Source organism: Leptonychotes weddellii, chromosome 12 (genome assembly GCF_054177405.1).
Source record: "Leptonychotes weddellii isolate Sample4059 chromosome 12, ASM5417740v2, whole genome shotgun sequence".
Taxonomy (NCBI): domain Eukaryota; kingdom Metazoa; phylum Chordata; class Mammalia; order Carnivora; family Phocidae; genus Leptonychotes; species Leptonychotes weddellii.
Window position 1 is genome coordinate 4538400 of NC_138380.1, and position 21663 is coordinate 4560062.

At 36.4% G+C, this 21663-nt stretch overlaps 1 protein-coding gene across 14 annotated transcripts in view; it reads left to right on the forward strand.

Annotated features, from left to right (window-relative positions):
• The window catches only part of KMT2C (lysine methyltransferase 2C), a 270106-nt gene that overhangs the window by 141453 nt on the left and 106990 nt on the right, over positions 1-21663 (forward strand). For all 14 annotated transcript variants that reach the window (XM_081799810.1, XM_081799816.1, XM_081799813.1 and 11 more), the window contains exons 7-12: positions 2278-2440; positions 9862-10033; positions 11929-12043; positions 19236-19405; positions 19860-20011; positions 20854-20967. In XM_081799810.1, coding sequence (XP_081655936.1) covers positions 2278-2440; positions 9862-10033; positions 11929-12043; positions 19236-19405; positions 19860-20011; positions 20854-20967 — 886 coding nt within the window. The remainder of the gene's footprint in view (positions 1-2277; positions 2441-9861; positions 10034-11928; positions 12044-19235; positions 19406-19859; positions 20012-20853; positions 20968-21663) is intronic.

Here is a 21663-nt window from a genome sequence, read left to right on the forward strand (position 1 = left end):
AAAAAAAATAAATTCTGGGTTGTGTTAATACACTAAACATATTTAGAGACCCTGAGACGTCATAACATAAAAATAATAATAATCAGAAAAAGCTGGTTATTACACTTTACAAAGAGAAATAAAGCTTGCTTTTCTTGTCTTTTTAATGATGTAGCACCCATAAGTACAAAAAGAGAAGTGAAATGTTTATTAGTCTTTGAACTTGTGGACATCATAGACAACAGAAAGGCCACAGATATAACTAGTGTTTATGAGTCACCTAGATGCTATAGTGGTCTATTGACAGTACTCAAAATGTGTAGAAGACTCATCAAGAGATACTAAACTTTGTTACATTGGTTCAATGCCATGGACTGATGGAAGAATTTGATGGCACCTTATATAAAATGCTGGAATGAATTATAATTTAAAAACTATTGTAGGGGCACCTGGGTGGCTCAGTCGTTAAGCCTCTGCCTTCGGCTCGGGTCATGATCCCAGGGTCCTGGGATCGAGCACCACATCAGGCTCCCTGCTCAGAGGGGAGTCTGCTTCTCCCTCTCCCACTCCCCCTGCTTGTGTTCCCTCTCTCGCTGTGTCTCTCTCTGTCAAATAAATAAATAGATAATAATAAAATAAAAACTATTGTATTCTCTGATAGACTAGCAGAATATAGAATAAGGATGTTAGCATGTGAAGATCTTCTTGGGGCGCCTGGGTGGCTCAGTCTGTTAAGCGTCCGACTTTGGCTCAGGTCATGATCTCAGCATCCTGGGATTGAGTTCTGCATCGGGCTCTCTGCTCAGTGGGGAGTCTGCTTCTCTCTCTCTCTCCCTCTTCCTCCTCTCTGCGCCACCCTCCCCCATGCTCTCTCTCTCTTCTAATAAATGAATAAAATCTTTTAAAAAAGTCTTCTTAGTGGGCGCCTGGGTGGCTCAGTTGGTTAAGCGACTGCCTTCGGCTCGGGTCATGATCCTGGAGTCCCGGGATCGAGTCCCACATCGGGCTCCCTGCTGAGCAGGGAGTCTGCTTCTCCCTCTGACCCTCCCCCCTCTCATGTGCTCTCTCTCATTCTCTCTCTCAAATAAATAAATAAAATCTTAAAAAAAAAAAAAAAAGTCTTCTTAGTAATGTTAGCAACTTCTTTCAGGAGGGCCAGTTTTAGCACAGATTGTCCCATTTGGCTTCTGTTGTTTCAATTATGCTTTCATGAACCACACTTAACAATGAGATTACCAACAGTGAAGTCCATTTAGTACATATAAATATGAACACCTGTTTATTAGGGCTTTCTGTGTCAAGTGGCATTCACCGTGCTACAGATACAAAGATAGCAAAATATGTGCCTCTCCTCAAGGATCCAGGACTAGGATGAAAAGACAAGTAAATAATTCTCATGCAATGGCATGAATGCTAAAACAGAAGCCTATACAAGATAGACAGCTAGGCATCTGCAGAAGAGAGATTTTATAATGTACGATGCAGGCTATCTGGCAAAAGACCCACAAAAAAAGTGATACCCAGAATTACCTCGGGAGGATGAGGGAGAGTTTATTAATCATTCTTAGGGAAAGCTGAGTAAGTACAGGTCACATTGTAGGCAATTTGTATTGACTTCTTACACCTTTAGTTGCCCTGCACTTCCCCTGTGTTTGTATTGGAGCTTCCTTCTCTGCTTTTACCACTAGCAAGAGAGTAGAGGCAGGTTGAAATAGGGAAAGGAGATACTCAGATGATACAATTTTTCTTCCCATTCCCAGTTTTTATTAAGAAACTTGAAACTAATTGCTACAGGGAAATGTGTAGATTTGTAGGTATACCTTTAATCCTAGGATCGTCCCTTATTAACGTATTCTATGACTGAGTGTGGTTTATTTCACACTTATTATTAGGTAGGGTGAAAATAGTAAGAGGTTTTGTAAACAGTATAGATTCATTTTAAATAGTTTGTTGGTGGGATTTAAAATGTGTTGAAATAACCCACAACTAGACACCTGCCTTTTCAACCATATTACTAATTTAAAAAGTTTTTAGTTGTTTTTGGCAAAAGTCAGTAGAAAAAAGTGAAATACTCACTTTCTAAACTTGAATGGATGAACCTGTATTATAGCAAGCATTCAACTGAGTACTTTAGATTTTCTCATTTTTAATGGATCCTTTATTTAGTATTACGGAGGTTTAAATTGTTTTACTAGTAGTGAACGCAAGACTTTTTTTAAATACCTTCCTAGCCCCACATTTGAATGCTCCTTTTCCAGGTCTTATAAAGAGATTTCTTTCCCATTTGCCCCCTTTCAGCGATGTGCATTTTGTAAGCACCTTGGAGCCACTATTAAATGCTGTGAAGAGAAATGCACCCAGATGTACCATTATCCTTGTGCTGCGGGAGCTGGTACCTTTCAGGACTTTCGGAACTTCTTCCTTCTGTGTCCAGAGCACATCGACCAAGCTCCCGAAAGATGTAAGTTTACTATAGACCTACTTTTTAAACATTTATCAGTGTACTTACTTCAAATAACTAATATTGTAAACTCCCTAATTGTTATTTTGCTTGTATTAAAAGGTAATATTATATAATCTTGATAATCTAAGGGATCTTTGCCAGAGATCCTCAGGGGGGAATCTGTTATCACCAGTATCACTGAAAAATACCAAAGGTATTTCCTTGAAATTTCAAAGACAATTTGCATGTTTTAAATTCTTATTAAAAAAAATTTTTTTAAACCACTGTAGAAAGAAATACTGAGTATAAAGTATTTTAGTATGTACTATAAAGTCATTTAAAAAGTTAAACAGTATTCAGTGTCTTCTACACCAAAATACCATCCAGTTAGAGAATTAGAAGATGATTCACTCAGGTGTTATTTCAGGGTGTACATTAATAGGCTCAGCAAACACTTTTGAAATTCTTGGTAATTGTATAGCCCTAATAATCATAATAGAAATCTCTGTTAGTGCTTCTTCTTGATTTATCTACCTTGGTTACCTGTAATCCTCAGTTGTGCTTTTTTCCTTTCTTTTCTAAACAGTATTTTATAACTACATGAAAATATTTAAATGTTTGAAATTTGTTGTACAGAAAATTATAACTCTTTCCTATCTTTATTGTTAAACAGAGATCTTGCCTTTTTCTTAGTATATGGATTTCCAATGAGCATGTATACTTTGGGATTTTTTTCCCCCTGGAAAACTGAATTTCCAGTCTCATTGTAAAATCTCTGTGATGTTTTATTCAGTCTTTTTTATGTTACCTGTTAGTTACCTAAGTGTTAGCTTTTATCTGTATCTTAGCAATATTGATGAAAGCTTTTTAAAAAAAATCTTTTCCAGGTCTGTGAAACATAAATATAGCTACCTCGGGCTTAAACTTAAATAGTCTCAAATACAGTTAGATTGTATAATCTCAGGAACATAATTTCATCTTCAGTTAAAATTATTTTTGTTTACGTGTATAATCATGTTGTCCTTAATCACTCTACAGACAGAAATTACAGGTAGGGCAAACTGAAATGTGAGATTGTATTTAGGTGAATAAGGGATTTAAAATTTAAAATATGTTCATGATTACATATTTAAATCTGGGAGAAAAAGAACATTCATGCACAGTAGCTGTCATGGGTGTTATTTATTTTAAGACCTCATGTAGTGAATTACTTCACACAGGTGCACCAACTGTGATGTTGGTGATCAGAGTTGATTATGTTCCGGGTGGTATAATGCACTTTGCCAGTCAAATAAAACAACTGTATGTGTTTTTAAGAATCTGAATTTTATTCAGTGTTTTGTACTTAGTCATACTTCAGACCTCAGTAAACAATATACAGACTTTCCTGGGACCACATTTCTAATATTAAATGCTTTGTTAGTTAATGGCCATCCTACTTTCTACTGCAGACTGTGTTCTAATAGTCTCACTTATTGTTCGAGACCATAGTAGACATTGTGTAAAGTCATGAAGTGTAAGGACTGAGAGGAGATGAGCTGCTCTCACCACACATACAATGAGAGGTCTGTGTTGGCACACAGAGCTAAAAGATACCCTGAAATTATTGGCACTGTGCCTTGTTCCAAAACAGATTTATGGAGACTCATAAAAATACACGAATAGTAGGATAAAATAAAACTAAAAATATGGAAGGAAATTTGGCCATGGGAAAATAAGGATAGTATAAATATGAAGATAACAGTGACACTAGTATTTTGGGAAATAAATGCATACTTTCTAGACCTAAGCCACAAACTTGGCTCCAGAGCTTTCCAGCAATCAACACAAAGAAGGGAGTATGAACAGTGACGTGATTCATAGTAATGGCAAAAGAATTCACTTTATACTAAGACTATATATACATTATACACTGTAGCAAAACAAATCCCACAGGGCAATTTCTTATAACAGCCCTCAAAATAAGCCAGTGATATGAAACCAAAGCCCAGTTGAGTAAATTCTATTCCTCGAGGATCTTAACCAGTGCAGTATATATACACAGCTTTCTGACCGCCTGTCTTAATCCAAGGATATAGAGAATTTTGCAGGTAGAATGTATTGTAGTAATTTACAAGATGATGCAATAGTCTTCATAAAATCTTTCCTAAATATTTTTAGCTGATCTAATTGTGTGTCAGAGCACAAGGTACTTATTATTTTTAAAAAATGGGGCTTAAATACCAGTGTTACTGTGAGGGTTAAATAACAATTAAGGGAAACCATGTAGCATTTTACTTTGTGTATATGAATTGCTTTACAAAATGGTAGCTATTCCAGCTCTTATCTAAGACTGAAATTATATGTATACATTGCATGTAATTCTTTATGCTGCTGGCTAAGTGTAGAGCAATATGCTTGATAGTTAGCTGAGTTAGGAGTTAGATTGACATCTTTTTATGAGAGTTGAATAAAAAAATGGACCTCATTAGAAAGAAATCCCAGCAAAGAGAGAACCTATAAGCAAGGCCAAGATTTTCATCAGAAAACAATTTTAGGGTGCTTTGTCATAGGTAAATGCTGGTCCTGGCTTCATCATTATTTTCATGATGATGCAAGTAATACACTAACCTTGTCTAGGAATTTTACACTAAATACCATCTTGGAGACATAGCCAGATACACTTACTGAGTAGTATTTTGCCTCTCAGGGAAAGCCAAATGGCAAGGAGCCAACCATGTAAGATCAGAGGAAAGCACATTCCAGAAAGAGTGAACAACTGCTGTACAGGTCTTGAGGAATGGGCCTGGCAAGATTGTGGAATGACAGCTAGTCACTGTGCCTGGAATATAGTGTCTCCTAGGTGGACAGTAGAGACAACATCAGAGTGAACAAAGCCTAGATCACCTAGGTCTTGTGAACAAGGGAAGGGTTTAGATATTCTGTCTGCAGTGAGAAGTTTTGGAAGGGTTCAAATGTGAGAGTGGTGTATCTCTTCATTCCTCCTCTTCCCAGTGTATTCACTCATCACTCAGGTTTAACTTCTCTTACTTCATTTTCTTGGGTGCCTTTGTATCTCTTGATACCAAGTCCTGCTACTTTTCTATTACCCTAAATTCTGTCAGTCCCTGAACTTTCTTACCTACCTGCCTGCTCTGTGGGCCAGCCTCTCTGGACAACATTCATGATTTAGTTTTTCTTGCTAGTGATTCCATTTAGTTCAGTGCAGTGTCCTGCCAGGAATGGAAGCAGAGATGATAGGTGCTGTGATGTTGATGGAAGTTACAAAGCTGTGAGGATGGAGTCTGGCAGCAATGTGACTTCTGTTGTTCTTCACCAGGGTTTATATTCTCCTGCGTAAGCAGTAGTCTCACCTTCCAGCTTGACCAAGTGTCTCTGACACGGTCCCTTCTCATTTAGGCTCAGTGTTCTTGTCTTTTCCTCCATCTCTTCTCTTGTCGCAGCTGCCACAGGATGTGACCTCGGTCACAGCTGATCCTTCTGTTTTTCCTGCTCTTTTCTTGCTCCTCCTCCATCATTTAGCTTCTTCATTCTATGCCTCTGCTGGCACTTTCCTTCTTCCTTCTGTACACGTGCAGATACTCTTCACCTTATTTGCCCTTCCAGTGGGAGTAAATATCGATTTGTAAAGAGCATGATCTTTAGAGCCAAATTGGCCTGGATGTAACTCCTGTCTTCTCTTAAGTTAGCTTTAGCTTTAGTCTTCCACTCAATCTCTTCTGCCTTTTCAACCGCTTAAAGAAAAATTTCACTTCATTGATTATTGCTTCAAACTTAATATCTCTGTGGGGCATATATGTATGTATATGTTCATATGCTTATTTCTGACACAACACTTAAGCTATGTAGTAATATTTTTTGCATGACCTCCAAAAGGCTGTTTTGGTATTTCTATACTTATCTTCTTCCTGATTGGGGAAATGGTTGGAACCAACCTCATTTCTTGATGTAGTGCTTTTTTTCTATTATTATTTTTACATAATGCATAGGAAATGTTTTTAGACTGTTTTAGACAAAGAAAAAAATGTGGATGTTTTTCTTTGTCTAACTTATTACCAGTGATCCATACTAATCGAACAACATGACAGTATTGCCATTAAGGAATTGTTGCAAACTATCATAGAGGAAGAAGTAATCTCTGCCACAGTGATATACACAGTTATCTTATTGTAGAATGGGCTTTGCTGTATAAAACAGTGCTGTGCAACAGAAATACGATGTGAACAATATGAGTAATTTAAATCTTTCTAGTAGTCATGTTAAAAACTTTTAAAAATTACAATTAATTTAAAAAATACATATTTAACCCAGTATATCCAGAATATTAGTATTTCAGCATGTAAGCAATAAAATTTTTGAGATATTTGATGTTATTTTTTTCCTAGTAAAGTTTGGATAATCACCTTTCAGTTGCCCAGTAGCCACATGTGACTAGTAGCTGCTACGGCAAGTTAAGTGGCAGAATAGTAAACTCTGGAAGATTTCACAGAAGCATTTAGACAGTGTTCCCTGCAAATTACAGTAGAAAGATGAACTGAGTATCTGATAATCAGAGCACAGTATTTGCTTCAATTTCTGTAAGTTTTGAGGAGAGGCAAAAAATCAAGGGTTAGTTTTTAAATGTACATAGTTTGAATGAGTAAATACTGGCACTGTCTCTTAGTATTAAAAAAATTCACCCTATTGTGTTATTTCTACTTTTTTTTTTTTTTTTAAGATTGTATTTATTTATTTGACAGAGACAGACACAGCGAGAGAGGGAACACAAGCAGGGGGAGTGGGAGAGGGAGAAGCAGACTCCCCTCTGAGCAGGGAGCCTGATGCGGGGCTCGATCCCAGGACCCTGGGATCATGACCTGAGCCGAAGGCAGACGCTTAACGACTGAGCCACCCAGGCGCCCTGTTGTGTTATTTCTATCAAAAATGAACTAATTTATGACATTTCCATTTTTAAATTAATGCTTTATTTTAAATGCCGCTCAAAGAATCATTAAAAGTGATTTTAGAAGTTCTTCATTTAAGATATTTAATAAGACTTGATTTGTGCTAGGAAGTTGAGGATACAAAGTTGAACAAAACAAGGTCCCTACCCTTTAAGGGTTCCGAGTATTATGTTATAATTACTTGATTATATAACAGTGTATTCTCAGTATATGGGGAAAAGGAATATTCAACAAATGGATGGATCTTTAGGTGTGGTGATGTTAGATACTCAGGAATGTGTGTGAGCAGAGTTTTGAAGGCTTCTTTGGAAAGAGCTAGGGGCACAGCACAGCAAAGGAACAATATTTCAAGCAGTGGGGAGCAATGTGTATGAGCACATGAGCACTGAGCAGCATGTTGTGTGAATGTGCATTGCAAACTCCTTGGTATCACCAGGAATACTGAGTGGCCATGAGATTCTGTTGGAAAGGGAGGTAAAGGGCTTTTTTTTTTTTTCCTTTCCCTTATGCTAGAAAATTTTGATCTTTTTTTCACGTGAAAAAGGAGTTATTGGTAAACAAAAGCAGGGCATAACAGTTAGATTCACAATTTTGAAAACTTGCTCTAGATGTGTAGAAGATGATTAGGGAAAGGTGAACAAGCAGGAATTCCTTTTAGAAGATAGTATAATTACAAGGCAGAATGGACTGAACTGAACTGTACAAATAGAAGGAAAAAGGATATATAGGAAGTTGACTCAATCAGAATTGGTGTCTGGCTGGATGTGTTGGGTCAGGGAAGAGTAATAGTGATAGTAGAGTTTCTGCCTTTACCCAGCTGGTTGAGAAAAAAGGGAGAGGTTTAGGTTTTAAAAATGTTTTATTTTAGAGGTGTTGAGTTTTGAGTATTTTTTAGAACATCTGGCTGTTGAGGTCCCATGAGACTTGAAAATACATCTTGTAGTTTAGAAAGAAGTTTGGGGCTGGTGATACAGATTTGGGAATCATGGTGGTATTTTATAACATGGGGGTTGGTGTGATCACAAAGGGAAACCGTGCGAAATTTTAAAAGAAGGAACAGGATAAAATCCCAAGACACTCCAGCATGTAGAGGAATTGTAGGGGTACAAAGCCAACACAGCGTGACAGGGAGGCATGGGAGACCTAAGGAGAAATCAGGAGAAAGCTGCCATTACAGAAGCCAAGGTACTGTCATGTGGGAGTGGAGAGGAATGGAAATGCTGCAGAGTGCAAATAAGATAAGGTCAAAAAAGTAACCTTTGGATTTCGTAGATCATTGGTAGCCTCATGAAGGTAGCGCCAGGTGAATGGTGGGTGTGCAGCCCCCAGGGTTCCAGCTGGCCATCCAGATAAATTCTGGGACTTGTTTTTGTACTGCCTTCAAACCATGAATTGTTTTTACCATTTTAAAAGGACTTTAAAATAAAAACAAAAAGTCTCTGTGCCAGAAATTCTATCCTGTAAAACTGGTTTGCCAAGTAAAAGGAATAGATTATTAGTCTGTTTCAAGATGCTTGACTGAGGAAAAAAAGAAGGTAGAAAGGGCTTACAGCCAGAGGGGACTAACCAAACCTTCAAAAAATAAAAGAGAAAAAAAGGTTCGTATATACAATTTAAAACAGTCTTTAGATAATCAGCTAATCAAACCATTTAGTTGAGAACATAAATGTCAGATATAGACACATACATATCATCAAATCGGTGTGATTTTAGACACATTGTTTTTCTTATGTACATGAGTTTAACTGTGTAGTTGGCAAGGCAGGTTATTCTTACATTTATTTTTTGTTTTAGGTGGTAAAAGAACTTAAAAAGTGCTCTTTCTTTTAATCCACATTTAGGGATAGATGATATCCATAATTATATAGATTTTAATACCTTTTTACAGACTGGCAATTAATATAGATGAATATAGAATTAGTATATGAAGTTTTGTATTTGTGTATGAATATGTAGTTTCCATCTTTAATGTTCTCCTTCATACGATGTTTTCCAGGATTAAAAAAAATATATATTTGCTATGAATAAAAATTAGTGTGTTTATGCTTAAGAAGCATTTAATTTAATTGATCTTAACATTCTTAATTTTGTCTCGACTTACCTTGTTAATTTTAAAATACATTTAACATCCAAATAAAATGGTTATTTTTGCACCTGAAGGCATTTCTCAGTTGATATTTTCCTGTTTGGTTCTTTTCAGCAAGTGTATGTTGAGCATTAAGTAGGTGCCCAGCATCAATACTGGTACCAGGGATATAAAATTAGATAAGAACTGCTTATGGTCTCAGGTAGATGGAGGGACAAATATGCAAAACTCTATGATTAACAGTGGTTTTACTGAGACCTTCTTCTGATTGGATATCAGTTCAATGTGCATAACCTCCAGTGTCTGAAAGATTGACCATGCAAATTCCCTTCAAGTGATTTTTAAATTGTAAAGTCAGAAAAATATTAAACTCTTATACAACAATTTCATTGTTTTACTGTTAATTATAGCAAAGGAAGATGCAAACTGTGCAGTGTGCGACAGCCCGGGAGACCTCTTAGATCAGTTCTTTTGTACTACTTGTGGTCAGCACTATCATGGAATGTGCCTGGATATAGCGGTTACTCCATTAAAACGTGCAGGTTGGCAATGTCCTGAGTGCAAAGTGTGCCAGAACTGCAAGTAAGTTTTAATTTCAACTCAAAGGTGTGTATTGAGATTAAGAGAGACCCTATTACTAGGTGCTAAAGGTTTGTGTAATATGATAAAGATTGTTCATACTGCAGCTCCATTCATTCCCACTGACTTCGTCATGTTTTAAAAAATTACTAGGTATTTATTAACATTATTTTGAAACAAGTCTAAACAGAAACTAATTTTAATAATTTTAAATTCCTCTGGTTGCCTAAAAAGCTAATTTCAATTTGCCAAACATTTTAAATGAATGATACTAACAATTTAAAAGAAATAAGCATTAGAAAATAAAGCAACTGTTTTTGAGAGAGACTGGGGTGGAGATTTAATAGGAAAATAAACCTCCAGTTGCAGAAAGTAGTTATGAGAGTGAGTGAAAGAATCAGTGATATGTTTGAATTTCCATTCCAGGAAGAACAATTTATGCTAAGACTACTTAAGGAAAAAAAAAACAACCCTATATCTATCTGAAAAACAGTTACCTTCAGTCGATCCTAGTTTGTAATGGGTTTATCCTTTCCTATTTGTTGTATTCCATCCTTTGGTTATTTCTCCAATCTTTTCTGTGATTTTTTTTTTTTTCTCCTGCTACTAATTAGCATGATAATTTGGAGAAGTTATCTGCATCTATAGCAGTCTTCAAATTGTTTACAAGCTGAGGACTTTTGTAACAGGAGAAATTATGCCCACCACTGCCATGATCAGTCTGTTTTATTTGTAATTTAATTTGATAACAATAAGCATCAATATCTTACAATTATGTGGAATAAATAGGACAATATGCTTTTTATATTTTGGCAAAAATTAAAATACCAGCAAACACTTATTTGATATCTTATATCTGTGCCTACTTTCTTGGGAAGGAATAAGAGAACTTGAAGAAAGATTACCTTTCCTCTAAGATCTTTCCATGTAGCTAAAGAGATAAAACATGCAATTTTATATGTAGAATTTGTTTAAACTGAGTAAGAAAGAACTGGCGGCCAACTAACCCATCTTCCTGTTTACTTCTATTTGTCCCCAGGTTTTACGCAGGGCTCCTCTCTCAGCTCTTCTTCTTGCATTCCCCAGTTTTTCTTTTCCCCTCCTCTTGAATTAAATTCTTAGTCTCTGAGAGTGGTTGATAGCCAAGAATCAAGGCAGAGCTCATGCCAGGGGCCCAATCTTTGGGGCACAGGAATGTTCAGGGAAAGAGTTTAGGTTTTTGACTATTCTTAATAATTATTACAATTCTTAATAATTATTCTTAATAATTATTACAAGATGATTCTTATACCTGTTTATTTAGCACTAATGTTTACAGGATATTCTAAGCTCTTCAACCAGAATTATATTTAATTCTCAGTGTCTTTATTGTTCACATTTTATTCCTGAAATGAGGACTAAGCTTATTTTGTTCAGGAATCACACAACTAGAAAAACAGCAGTCTGAATACAAATATAGGTCTGATGCCAAATTCGATCCTCTTTTTATTGTATGACAGTGTCTTTCCAATTCCCGATGACAAGATTTGTTCCTTCCCATGCAGCGTCACCTATCAGTTACAGCTCCTTCCCCTAGAAAGGATATTTACTGAGATATTTAAAAAGTAAAGGTCAGAGTCATTCATCTTGTTGCCCCTCCTTCTCTGCAGGAATCATAACGTGGCTAAAGCAGGTTCACCATAGGTGAGCATTCAGTAAAGATAATCCTGTAGGGACCTTAGGAAGATGTCTGTCTCGTCCTTTAGGGGGTTACCTCTATCATTATCTGGGCATAGACAAAACAGACACTGAGGTATTGATGAACTGGGCAGTTCCTAGGATTGATTCTTCTCATGATTACTTATGTTATAAACATAAGTTTAAAGATAAGGCATCATTAATGCTATCTTATTTTTTAGACAATCGGGAGAAGATAGCAAGATGCTAGTGTGTGATACGTGTGACAAAGGGTATCATACTTTTTGTCTTCAACCAGTTATGAAATCAGTACCAACCAATGGCTGGAAATGCAAAGTAAGTTGTTTGTTTTTTTAAGAAAAATATCATCTGTATGCTTTTTATATAGAGCAGACAAATCGGATACCTATTCAAATCTATACAGTATCATCAACTTGTTAAAAAACAGCTTTATTGATGTATAATTGATATTCAGTAAACCGCAAGTATTTAAAGTTTGCAATTTAACTTGACACGTGTACATTTATGAAACCATCATCACCTTCAAGATAACAACCAAATTCATCACCCCTAAAAGTTTCATGGTGCTCTTTGGGAATCCCTCTTTTCCAACTGTTCACCCATTCCCACCTCCCCGCCCCTTGTCTTCCAGGCAGTCTTCTTTCATTCACCATCAATTAATTTGCGTTTCCTAGAGTTTTATATAAATGACATCATATAGTATATACTCTTTTTTTGGGGGAAGAGGTCTAGTTTTTTAAACTCTGCATGATTATTTTGAGAATCAGCCATATTTTTGTGCATAGCGTGAGTGATTCCTTTTTATTGCCAAGTAGTGGCCATACCACAAATTGTTTATCAAATAACTTGTTGGTGAACATTTGGATCATTTACATTTTAGGCTATTATGAAAAATGTTGTTATGAACATGTAAACATATGTATGGTGCTTAATTAAGGCTTAGAAATTGTTTTTGAATGATTTATCTTTAATCTCAGAAACTCTCAGAAGTGTAGTGGTCCCATGAGGATACCAAAACACAGAGCAATAGTTTTAAAATCCATTAATTTAAAATCCAGAACTAAAATACACTACATTTTGATGATTATGTAGTGATTTTATATGTACATCACATTTTTTATGTGTATAAATACACTTGTATTAAATATTTGGAATCCTACTATATATGCATATGTATATTGTCCCTCCCCTGTGGTAGTTTTAATGATTATTTACTTAGATATTTATTTTATAGATGCTGTTTAAAGATTCTCTTGGTTTTGAGAGTTAGAGGTCTGTAGACATTTTTCCATTTTTTTCATTGCTTAAGATACCAATCTTTGTTTGGTGTGACACTTTTAAGATGTATTTTCAATTATTTTTAATTTTTTCTGGATACTCTTTTAGTCAGTGATTCTCCCTTCTTTCATCTATTTTGTTATTTGCATCTTTATGACCTTATGTTCTATGCTGCTCTCTTTACGCTTCCTGAGGAATTTACTGAGGCTGTCATCTGTATCTCTAAACCCTGTAGGTTGGCTGACAACTTTACCTACTAGGCAGAGTTATTTGTACACCACCAGGTGAACAGCAACACATTTTAGAAGTATTTTCCATGGAAGCACAAAATATTTAAACTCTTAAAGTGAAAGTAGAAGAATAAAACAAATTTATCTTTAATTCTCAACCGACTGAATAAAACTAATTTTTTTTTTCCTGTTTGGAAGATATTTACAAACTATTTACTATGACTTTTCTTTAAATGTTCTCTATGATGGATCCGTCTTAAAAGTAGTTCATGTGCTTCCTTTGAAATCTATATAGGCAAACTTAATAAATTGTAGATGAGAGCTAGTGAGGCCCTAGTGGTTAATTGTCCAAGTTTACTTATTTATAGAAGCAGAAAAGGGACTAAAACTCAGGTTTCCTGTCTTATAATGTTTTATCCTATATATGATGCTCTCTCCCTATGCTGTCATACTTATTGAGTAGCAGGGCTTTTCTCTTTAAGAAATATTTCTTTAAAAAAAAGAAAAAAATATTTCTTGATCTAATTTTTTTTTTTTTTTTGTATTAGGGTGTAGACCTAAGGACTCTAGATCCATAGGCTATCTCTATACATCCCCCAGGTTGAGCTGGTTGTTTTTCTGTTTTTTGGTTTTTTTAATATCTAAATTTTATAGAACAGACATGAAACTAGGCATAAACTTTATCTTCAATAATTACACGGACTTTTAAAAAATAAAACTAAATAGAATTTATAAAGTAATTACTAATTTCATCTGACATTAAGTTGCCAAGATTGGGGTTTAATAGAAAGATATTTTCTCATGCCCAGTTCAGTGTGTAAGCTTTTCCTTTGGCTTTAATAATGTCAACAGAGAATGCCTTTTGTATTTATATAAAAATAGTATTGATAATGCTGTGACCCTGTTTACTAGTTCAGAATAATGAGAGACCTCAAAGTGCCAGCAGGCAGCCCTTCAACATTAGATGTAATGAAGTGTCACTCAATAAGTATCAAGTTTTTTGTTCATGAGTGCACCATCGTGGTACAATTGAAATCTGTACTAAATGGGGGAATCAATCCAGTTATTTCTAAAATATGGAACATTAGTTCTTCATTTTAAGTTACTGGTATGTTGTTTGTCCTTTACCTGTTGTCAGTTGATGTGTATGAAGATGAGAATCCTCTCTGCTGGCTCCGTGGATGCCGCATTGTTCCTGTGTCATCCCAGCAGCTCATTCTTTTTACCATAATTTTACTGTGTAAAAATCTTGCATCTTTTGTACGCCCTTGACGGCACTTGGGACTAACATGATAATAAATACAAGTGCTAAATGCAGGCATTAATATCTGCATTGTGGTAACCTTGAAGGTCAGTTAATTTTTTTTTTTTTATGTTAGCATTTCTGTGAAAACTTCCCACTTTTCAGAAAACAGCCCTCCCAGACTGCATCTGTGATTTCTCTGCATCCTCACACTCTTGTCCCAGCGGCACAGAAACGCGCTCCTGTTACCTGTGCACGGCTCTTCTGTTGACTTGGGCGGGGTGGGCTTCAGAGAGCTGGGGTGGAGTGGGGTGCCTGAAATGGTCCCTGGAACCCGAGGGTAGGGGTCACTCTCCAGGTGGAGGCTTCATGGGCTGCTGGGATTGCAGGCCGTGAGGTGGCGCCAGCCGGAGGCTTCTTCCGAAGCTGGAAAGGCGTTCCGGCCGCGGGAGGGAAGCGCTGGCCGAGTCGGGGTTGGGGTTGTTTGCCGTCCTAGGAAGGTCCTGGAAAGGGGGGCGAGCTCGCCTGGGGGACCCCGAGGATGGGGTCCGGGTGCGGGGTGGTGAGAGGAGACGCGGAGGGAACCGAGCACCTGCGCCCACGCCCCGCCATCGCGGCTGAGGGGCACCTGGAACTTGCGGCGCGTCACCTGGTTCTAGGGCGGCGGGCGGGGAGTGCGGGGCGGCCGCGGCGGGAGGGTGGGGTCTGCAGGGGAGGGGCCTTCTGCCCTGGGAACGAGAGCCTGCTGTAACTGCCCTCCGGTGTGGCTCCGGGAAGGCGGGGCCTGCGGGCGGACGAGGTGCGAGCTGCCGCCGGCCGCCCCGCAGTTCCGGTTCTTTCCTGTGTGCGGGGCCCGGTGCTTTCAGCGTGTTCTCTCGGCTTCATTATCGGGCTCTGAAAAACCCGCTGTCGGCAGATCTGTATGTTTATGCTTTCGTCTCCTCCGCACACCTTTACTTGCCTTTTTTCTTTTCTGAAATAGGGAGTTGAATTCGTAATTCGTTTTCTTTACTTTCTTAAGGAAAAAGGTGTATTTTTTAAAGACTATAAATTTACCTTTGATTATAGCTTTGGCTGCAACCAAATATGTTGTATTTGTAACTATCTCTGTGTACATCTGACCTAATCACTGTATCTTTTGGTTTTTCAGTTGGGCTTAAGCATGTTAACTTCTGCTTTAATTGTATTTAACCCAGTAATTAACCAGTGTGGTTTTCTTTTTCACAAATATTTTGATACTTGAAGTAGTGACTTTAAGGCTTAATATTTGTGTTTATTAATTTTATTTAGATAGATGAAGTCATTTTTACTTTTTGACTAGCTGATTCGACAACATACTAGGATGTAGATGAAATTGACCACTGCAGTTTTCCTCAGTTTCTCCTTGTATTTTACTTTTTCTTTTGTAAACAATACTAATTATTTTTTGGTTGTGATTTAGCAGGTAGGTCAGGTCAGTGTTGATATGTTGTACTTTTTACTTTTTATTAGTGTAAAGCTACTCTATTGTGTAATGCCTTTTTTTTTTTTTTTTTGAACCAGCTCTTTTTGTCCGACAATATGGCCTCCTAGGGCTTTAGTTTACCAGTTGAATGTGATCTATTCACATCTTTTTTATTTTGGGTCCCTTTGTGTCATTTTATTTAGGTTAATGGTTGCAACTGAAATGTTTGGCTATTTTAAGACAAACTAGTTCTTTTGATTTCCTTTCTGTTTTTCTGTTCCTTTTATTTTCTGCAGTGACTTGCAATTAAGAATTTTATTTTGTGAGTATGGTTATAAATGTTGAAAGTATAAATGTTTTCTTCCCCCACTTACCAGTGAAAATGGAGAAATGAGCAATTTTCTTTTCCTTTCTCTCCCCTCTGTTTTAAATCAACTGAGACTGTAAACCTTGTCACTTTTTCCTTGCAAAAAAAAAAATATATTTTCTATATAAATTCCAATCTCATTAAACCCCAGTCTTTTGGATTCTTGGTTATGCTCCATTAAGGTATAGCAATTTTTCTGAAATCCTACATATCTGAAAGAGACTGTTGTCTTCAGACTATGATAAGAACTTGGTTTGGTATCATTTCATTTTACAATTTTTTCTTTTTTAAACTGTAGAAACTCCTCCCCCCCCCCCATTTTCCCAGTTTGTGGTATCATAGAAGAAAAGTCTTACCCCCCCCCCCCTTTTTTAAATGTTCACTTAACTATAATCCTTTTTTCTACTTAAGAGCTTTGGGATCTTTATTTTTGCCAATTCTTTGAATTTGCTTCCAGGTTGTATCTGATTGTGGTTCTACATTAATTAGTGTTGCCTGGAACATGTTGACCACTGTCAGTCTCTAGTCAGGCCCAAGAAAAGGTCTAAAGAAGTGTTGGTTAACTTTGCTTTTTTTTTTTTTTTATAAATATTTGCCATCTTTACAGTCTCTTAATAATGTTTAGTAACATCTAGATAATTTTGTTTCCTGCTTTTAATTCATTATCTTCTTTGTTAGGTTTTTCATTATCTTGGAAAACATTTTCAGAATTCTGGGTTTATTTCTCAACGTTCTCTTTTATCTTTGTCTTGCTCTCTTACTAATTTGCTCTCTATCATAGTCTGCTGTGCTCTTTCACAGTGACTGAATCATGTATAATATTGCTAAAAAGACAACTGGATAGTTTTTTTTTTGTTTTTTTTTTAATCTGTTCTGTGGAGGTATATAATGTTGGTAAAAGATTAGGCTGTAGAGTCAGATCTCCACTTTTCCAGTTACTAAATACAGGATCTTTGGCAAATTATTTGACTTCCTTAAGCCAATTTTTCCCCTGTAGAGAATGTTATTAGAACTTACCTCACAGGGGTGTTAGATTTAGTGAGGTGATGCCTATAAAGTGTCCATCGTAATGTCTATATTATGTATGCAAAGAATTATCGTGGAGTTTTTCATAGGAAGGCTTACCCACTGAGTAATTTGAAGAATGATCCTCTTTCTCTATGGTTAAATTCTTTCATAGATGTCTATAGTCTTTAGTCATAGTTCGTTCATTTATTTAACATTTGAAGGCCTACTGTGTGTCAAACACTGTGGAGGGGCCAGAGATGAACCTGGGCAAATAGGTCTGCCTTCATGTGGGGTGTCAGACTAGTGAGGCTGTTCACACTGAAGTAAGGGTAATCTTTTCAGGAACTTTGTTTTATACCAGTCATTGTCAGGTAGGTTTCTTTTTCCTGTTTCTCTGTCAAGAATGCTTGTGTGTTGGTATATCATGAATTTTTAAAAAATAATTTCAAACTTGAGAAGTTGGAAAAATAAAAATATCCGTATGCCATTTACCTTTGTTAGGATTTCCATATCATTGCATGTACCCTTTTTCTCTCTTCTTCTTCCCTCTGATCTCTGTTTTTTTGCCCTGAACCATTTGAGTGTAAGTTACATGTACTGTGCCCTCTTTACCCTTAAACACTTCAGTGTGTATTTCCTAATCATAGGGATATTCTTACATAATCACAGTGCTGTTATCAACTTCATATGTTTACATCAGTGTAAGTATTTTCATCTAATCTATTATCCATATTTCAGTTTTGTCACTTGATCTAACATCCCATATAGCATCTCCCCCAGTGTAGGTTCCAAGATCTACTCTAGGGTAGGCTTTTTTTTTTTTTTTATTCTTATGTTAATCCCCATACATTACATCATTAGTTCTAGATGAAGTGTTCCATGATTCATTGTTTGTGCATAACACCCAGTGCTCCATGCAGAACGTGCCCTCCTCAATACCCACCACCAGGCCAACCCATCCTCCCATCCCCCTCCCCTCTAGAACCCTCAGTTTGTTTTTCAGAGTCCATCGTCTCTCATGGTAGGGTAGGCTTTTATATTTAGTTCTCACTTTGGACTCTTTTCATCTGGAAAATTTCCTGAGTCCTACTCTGTCTTTTTGATACTGACATTTTTTTGAAGAATCGAGTTCTTCCCCCCATACCTGGGTTTTTTTCTGCCAAATAGAACTTTTCTCACTTTGTCTTTGTCTGCTACTTCTTCACAGTTCTATGGAGTTTTGCATTGTTGGCCAGAATACTGCCAAAGTGATGTTGTGCCCTTGTCTGGGTGCCTCTGCTAAAGCACCTGGTGCTTATCTCGACCTCATGGGTGACGCGCATTCCAATAATTTGGTCACCCTGCTGTCAAATTGCTCCAGTTTTTTTCCCCTCTCATAATTAATAAAACATTATATGAGAAGATATGTAAGACCATGTGAATATCTTGCCCCTCAAAATTTTGATTTTACTTTCACAGTTTCAGACTCCAAGTCATTTGGAGTGGGTCATGATAGTTCTTCAGTTTGAATTCTTGCTTTTAGTTCCTAAGCTACCTACAAGCAAATGAAATGGTTAAGAAGCACCAGTTTGTTTTCACAATCCAGAGTCAAATAGACTTATTCCACATAAGCTACTTTGCACATAAGCTACTTCCTGATTCTGGGATATGTTTCTTATTTGTTCTTGGTTTTCTTCCTTCCCTATTTATGTTTTCTTGGATGTCTCTCGCCCCTATTTACATTTTCCTGGAGGTTTCAGTGCAAATTGAATGATGTCACATCAGACGTTCAAAACACACTGCTTTTTCAAAACCATATACCCTAAATTAGTGTCATGAAAATTAAAGCTTAATGTATAATGTGCAAATGTTTCATTGATTTCAGAAAGGTTCACACCAGGACTGCAATACAAATGCATAACAAACTGTTTTTGTTTTCATTTTTTTCTGGTGTTTAGAATTGCAGAATATGTGTAGAGTGTGGCACACGATCTAGTTCTCAGTGGCACCACAATTGCTTGGTATGTGACAGTTGTTATCAACAACAGGATAACTTATGTCCTTTCTGTGGGAAGTGGAACCATCCAGAATTGCAGAAAGACATGCTTCATTGTAATATGTGCAAAAGGTAAGAAGGTACAATTTTTCCATTGAGTTTTTGGTCAGTTTTCTTATCCATATGATCATTTGTGCTACCGTGTATCTTTGAGTTCCAAACTTTTATCACTCTAATGATCCTCTGGGTACTGAGTGCTGTTAAAGATGAAATTAAATTACATATTTATGAGTCTGAAAGGCATAAGGAAGTGAATGGGCGAAAGACCAGAAATGAGCATTAAGAGGGAAATGTAAGGAGGAAATGGTTTAAAAATAAGGAAGTAAAAATACGTGAACACCTTTAATGACCTCTGAAGATGCCAATTTCTTTTCTAGAACCTTCACCAGTTGCCAACCTCTATAACCTCTCTTCTGTCATCCTTAACCCTTCCTATACCCAGTTTTCAGCAGTTGCCTCTTTTTTCCCTGGATAGTAAATTGTCTTTAAATTAGAAAATTTTATTTAAATATATTTGTCACTGCAGATGGGTTCACTTAGAATGTGACAAACCAACAGATCATGAGCTGGATTCTCAGTTCAAAGAAGAGTATATCTGCATGTATTGTAAACACGTAGCAGCTGAGATGGACCCATTACAGGCAGGTGATGAAGTGGAGATGGCTGAAGTCACTGCAGGTAATCTTGAGAATTTTGGGTTTTTGTTTTTGTTTTTTTTTGATGTTGTACCAACCAGTCTCCAATAAATAATTTTAGTAATGATGAGGGAATCCTGTGTATCAGGTCCCATCTTATTCTTAATTTCTCAACCTTTAAGTATACATGTGATTGGGTCATCTCTGAATCTGATGGCTGACATCTGATGTAGCTACGCTCCAGCCCTTCTCCTAATAACTTGAATTCCAGGACTGATGTGCCTTACCAATTGTATTCTTTGAGCAGCAGTGCAAGTTGTCAGTGTTTGGCTGTATGACCTGGTTTCTGCTTTATAACCTGGGTTCTTTCACTCCAAACAAATTTTAGTTTTATAATGTCCTTCTTAAATGTTAGTTCATATCTTTTGAGCCCAAAATTCTGTTTAGGTAATTTTAGTAGTATACTCTTGGTTGAAACATAATAACAAGTTTTTTGGTGGTAAAGAAAACAGACGTTCTTACAGATAGTTTTTCTTTTTCATCAATATGAATGGCAACTTTTAAAAGTCCTGTGTTATCATCTGTGAGAGGTTTAAGTAGACACATCTTAATTACTAATGCTTTGTTTCCAGGATGCCATCAGTATACAGTTGTGGAATGTCCTTTTAAAATAATATGTCAGTAACCTTTTAATTCTTAATTTAGATGTTTTTCCATCTGCATCTAAAATGTAGATATATTTATGGTTGAAATTTTAAAAATGTGAAGAATATGGCATTTTGGGTGATAATTTACCCTCACTATAGCAAAGTAATAACTATTTACATAGTTAACAAAGACAGAAAAACTTATTCTAAGCTAAAGAATAAATAATATTCTGTTTAGATTATAACAACGAGATGGAAGTTGAAGGACCTGAGGACCATATGGTATTTCCAGAGCAAGCAATTAATAAAGACGTCAATGGTCAGGAGTCCACACCTGGAATTGTTCCAGATGGTAAGAATGTTTTTGGTAATGGATATAGTTTATTTTCTGAAGAAAACGTGTATATACAGTGAATATGTGAAATTTACTATATGTTTACTATCCTAAATAAAAATGAGCCACAACGTGTAGTCACTTAGGAAATTGTTTAGAGAGGAGCTTTCTAGTAAAATAACATTAGAAATTAATAGGGGAAAGGGCATATATATATTTATAGTTCAGTTGTAATCTAGACCCAATCATAAATACATACTTTGGGGGCCAAGTGATTTTCATTAAAAAGCAATTTATTATTTTCTCTTTCTTTAGTTATACTTGTAATTACTAACTAGAGCTGTTACTGATTATGAGATGTTTCATGCTGAGATAATGAAAAATTTATTGTTTTAGATCGTCTCAGTGGTTCTCTTGAGGGTATTTCAGTTATTTCAGTGATATTTCAATTAAGCTTTTTGCAATGTTGATAGTAGCTATTACTGTACTTGAGGATGTGGAATTAATGAGATAAGGTTGGGGAAAAACTACTTATGAAATTTAATCTTGGGCTCATCTGACAGTATGGGATTTTATGTGAAATTTTATATAGATTGAGTGTATACACACAAAGCCTCAGATTGTCTGAGTTTCAGTTTTGTGTTTAACAACTTTCACTAAAAGGTGTATTGCATAAGATGTAAAGTGAAGAAAAATAAGACAAAGCTAACTGTA